At 37.9% G+C, this 4,526-nt stretch overlaps 1 protein-coding gene across 1 annotated transcript; it reads left to right on the top strand.

The window, feature by feature from the left end:
* The first annotated feature begins 3,294 nt into the window (after window positions 1-3,294).
* Window positions 3,295-4,526, top strand: LOC131638963 (uncharacterized). The gene is made up of 2 exons (XM_058909488.1): window positions 3,295-3,672; window positions 3,903-4,526. The coding sequence occupies exons 1-2, from the start codon at window positions 3,295-3,297 to the stop codon at window positions 4,524-4,526; spliced, it is 1,002 nt and encodes a 333-aa protein (XP_058765471.1).

The following is a 4,526-nucleotide window of genomic DNA, read 5'->3' as shown; positions in this document are numbered from 1 at the left end:
GGTGGACTTAGAGTTAAAGAAGAGTAGTAATGCAAAGGAGCATAAACTCTCATTGGAATTACTTCCTCTACAAGTTCCCAATAAAGAAGGGAATGAGATTCACTACTTTCGGCCAATGGAAATGTTTAGCCGTTTGCAAATCACCATCCCATCTTTAGAAGGTTTAAAGTTAAAGCCAAAATTGGTCAAATTCATCAAGGATAGGTTCTCACCGAGGAAGAAATTAACAGATAAGGAGGTTACCTCTCTTGAGGAGAGGGAAAAACAAATGAAGGAAGAGAGACCGCGAGTTGATGTGGTAAGAATTAAGGATGAAGAAACCAAACAAGCAAACATGAAATACTTTTGGGGCTTCACATTGGTAAGAAAAGTACCAAGGAAAAGAGACAATGGTTGATGATTCAACCATGAACCGTCAAGCCATGCGACGTTAAACAAGGCACTTCGTGGGAGGTAACCCACACTTCTAATGTTTTATTTTGTTTTGTTTATTTTTATTTCAGGAAATAATAAGGGGACCTTTCTGGTGAAAGCTAGGAAGAATCAATTGATATGGCAATACCCCTTGTGAGTCAACCCTCTCGGGCTTGTTCTGAAACATTGAGGTCAATGTTTAGTTCAAGTTTGGGGGTTGTTAGGGACCAAATAGTACTAATTTTCATATATTGTTTTTGGTCCCTTTAACCACTTTTTACTCAATAATCACACTTTTATTCATACAATTTAATAATTTTGCAATTTTGTTCATTTTAGTTCATTTGAATTGTTATTTCACATGTTTGTTAGTTTTGTAGCGTTTTTAAAAGGTTTGAAGATCATGGAAGCGAAGAGGAATTACTTGAAGACTTGGAATAGCAAAAGAAGTGTTGATAAGGCCAGTTTGCCCCGCAAATATCCTTTGCGCCGCCAACTGATAGATGCTGAACAAGTCCAGTTTTGAATTGCAACTGATGTGGCAAAAGATTCACTGTTTGCCCCGCAAACATTGTTTGCCCCGCAAACACTGCGCTGCATAATTTTATCTTTTACTTTGTTGCCACTTGTTATGAGAGATGGGCTTATCTTTTGAATAGGAAAAGTTAGTACGAATTAGGGGTTATTAAGGGAGATAAAAAAGGGGAATTTGAACATCATATTCTATTGTGAACCAAACATTTAGGCTAGGGTTTTGAGTGAGAAAAAGAACAACTTTGTGAGAGATTGATGTTCTTAGCTTCTTCTTCATTCTTCTTGCTGTCAACTATGGTGATGAGTAGCTAAATCCCACTTTGACAAGATTGGAGGTAGTAGCTATCCTTGTTAACTATGTATTTTCTCTAACACTTTTGTATGAACTTCATTAGTATTGAAATGGATGAATGTTGTTGTTTTATATTTCATATTTAGATTTGATTTATGATTGAGAAATATATTTCAAGTCTTGTTCTACAACATTTTATCAAGTAGTGAATAAATGCTAGAGTTAGATTTATTTGCCACTTTTCTATTTGTATCAAACAATCAAGCTTAGTGTATTGGTAGTTAGAGTGAGAGATCATCTAAAGATTAATATATTAACTTTCACAACTTTGTTTAGACATAAACATTGTTGAGAGGATACTAGAACATTGCATTGCTATTGAAGTATACTTTAGTTGTTAGAGTCACTTAGGAGATAGGGATAGTGAAACCAAAACCACTCTTGTCAATCTTTTATCTTTGAACAAATCTTATTTTATTACTTGTCTTACCTTTTGAATAGAAAAATAGAAACTCAACTCAAACCAACTTTGTTACAACTTAAACTTAAAGCGATAGTAACTATAGAACGGCGGTAATATCACCCAATCCCTGTGGATACGATAAAAAAAATATTTGCCTTGAATATACTATTCACCAAATTAGCGCCGTTGCCGGGGATTGGCGTTTGATATTGCAAGCATTGCAATAGTTCATTGTTTTAAGTTTTGTTACTTTATTAATATTGCTTTTTCGTTTCACTTGGTTTGCTAGTTTTGTAGATTCTTGTGTATGCGAGAAAAAGCTTCCGATGAGCAATTTCATTTTGATCCCGAAATTGAAAGAACACTCCGAAAGCTCAATAGCAACACACGAAGAAGAAGGAAGTTAGCCCAAGAGAAGCGACAAAGAGAAGAGGCATCTACTTCTTCTAACAATCACATTGAAGAAGTAGTTGTAGAGACTTTTGAAGGAGACATGGCGGGTGTTGTTCCAACCGAAATGTCCGCCAATAGTCCAAGACGTACCGCCCAATTTGCACGCAATGCTCAAGGTGGAGCAAATACGGAGATGAAGACCAGAATCCTCCAACTTGTTTATGCAAATCCATTCACCGGAATGGATCATGAGGATCCTTTCGCACATCTCACCAAATTTTATGAGATTGCGGGTTCAACGGGAGTCGATGCGGCCAATGAAGAATCATTGTTCAAGAGACTATTTCCCCACTCATTACTTGGGAAAGCCAAAGAATGGTATCTTGATCAATTACCAAATGTGATGACGGATTGGAATTTATTGGAAGAAAAATTTTTAGAACGATATTTTCCTCAATCCCGATTCATGGAGGCCAAAACGGCAATTGCGGTTTTCAATCAAGGAAGCAACGAGTCCTTAAATGATGCTTCGGAAAGATTCAAATCCATGCTTAGAAAATGCAAGGGTCATGGTTTTGATGCTCTCACACAAATTCACATCTTCCGCAATGGGCTTCAACCGGTGCACAAGACACTTTTGGATGCTACCGCGGGTGGATCTTTAATGTCAAAAAGCGCGGAGGATGCAATAATGATAATTGATCGTATGGCACTCAATGACCTCCAAACTCAACATGATAGAAGTCCATCACAAAGAAAGTCGGGTGCTCTTGAATTAAACACCAATGATGCCATCCTTGCTCAAAACAAGATTCTCTCTCAACAAGTTGAGTTACTCACTAAGCAAATGTAGAAGCTTCCACAACAAATGAAGGAAATTCATGGGATGCAAATGACTTCTCACGTAGCAAGTTGTGAACTTTGTCAAGGTGACCATCCTACCGGGTTTTGTCCTCCTCCCGAGGGTGAAGAAGTGAATTATGTCAACAATCAAAATCAAGGTTATCAAAGGCAACCTCCACCTCACAACAATCCTTACCAAAGAAACAACCAAGGATTCCAACCTTCAAGATTCGGCAATCAACACTATCAACATCAAAGTCCTTATCAAAGTTCAAATCCACAAGGCCAAGGTCAACAATCTAAAAGTGGAAGCTCAAAGTTGGAAGACACTCTTACACAATTCATGCAAGCATCCATGGCTAATCAAAGGAGTAATGAAGCGGCCATAAAGAATTTAGAAAATCAAGTGGGCCAACTTGCAAAGCAATTGTCCGAGCAACAACCGGGAGCATATTTTTTCGCCAACACCCAAACCAATCCAAAGGAGCATTGCAAAGCCATTGTTACAAGAAGTGGGAAAGAGGTGAATAGTGGTGTAAATGAAGAGTTTATAGTGGAAGATGAGGAGGAACTAATAGTTGAAGATGAAGAGGAGGAAGTGATAGTTGAAAATGAGGGAGAAAAGAGTGAGGAGAAAATGGAGGAAGAATTAGTTGAAAAAGAGCGGAAAGAAAAAGAAGAAAGAGAGAAGAATGACAAAAAGGTGAAGAGGAATAAAAAGAGAAATGAGATCGTGAGCACAATTCCTCTCCAATATCTACCTTACCCGCACGTGCAATCAAGGAAGGAAGACGTAAGGCGCTACACTCGATTTATGGATATATTTAAACAACTTCACATAAATATTCCATTTTCCGAAGCATTGGAGAAAATGCCCAAGTATGCAAAATTCATGAAGCAAATGCTCACAAAGAGAAAGAAGTACACGGATGAAGAGACAGTTGTGCTTGATGCTCATTGTAGTGCAATTATTCAAAAAAAACTCCCCCAAGAAAGGAAGCCGATCCGAGACGAGTCATTTTACTGATCACCATTGGAGGTAACTACATTAGTAATGGTTTGGTTGATTTGGGGTCTAGCATCAATTTAATACCTTTATCCGTTGTCAAGAGATTGGGGAACATTGAGATGAAACACACCAGGATAACTTTGCAACTAGCCGATAAGTCTATCATTTCACCATATGGAGTTGTACAAGACATGCTAGTAAAGGATGACAAATTTTTGTTCCCGGTTGATTTTGTGGTAGTCGACATGGAGGAGGATTGTGATGTGCCATTAATACTTGGAAGACCAATCATGAAGACCACCCGAATGATGATTGATATCGATGATGGGATTATGAAAGTAAGGGTGCAAGATAAAGAGGTAATTTTTACTCTTTTTGAGTCTACGAAGCTTCCTAAGGATGAACATGACAACTTTCAAATCGATGATGAAAAAGGAGAAATCATTGAGGTGGCGAATCAATTTCATAAGGACAAGGAGAAGGCAAATCATGAGGGAAAGACTCATCACAAAAACTTTGAAGTTGGACAAATGGTGCTAGTGTGCAATTCAAGCTCAACATACTCCCTTAATCGTTAA

The sequence above is a fragment of the Vicia villosa genome, unplaced genomic scaffold (assembly GCF_029867415.1).
Source record: "Vicia villosa cultivar HV-30 ecotype Madison, WI unplaced genomic scaffold, Vvil1.0 ctg.002494F_1_1, whole genome shotgun sequence".
NCBI lineage: Eukaryota > Viridiplantae > Streptophyta > Magnoliopsida > Fabales > Fabaceae > Vicia > Vicia villosa.
Note: the sequence above shows the minus strand (reverse complement) of the source record. Positions and strands in the feature narration are given on the sequence as shown.

Excerpts from the sequence above, each read along its gene's own strand:
- LOC131638963 (XM_058909488.1), top strand. The coding sequence starts at position 3,295 with ATGGCTAATCAAAGGAGTAATGAAGCGGCCATAAAGAATTTAGAAAAT. Across the intron at positions 3,673-3,902 it reads ATAAAAAGAGAAATGAGATC|TGCAATTATTCAAAAAAAAC; the intron begins GTGAGCACAATT and ends TGCTCATTGTAG.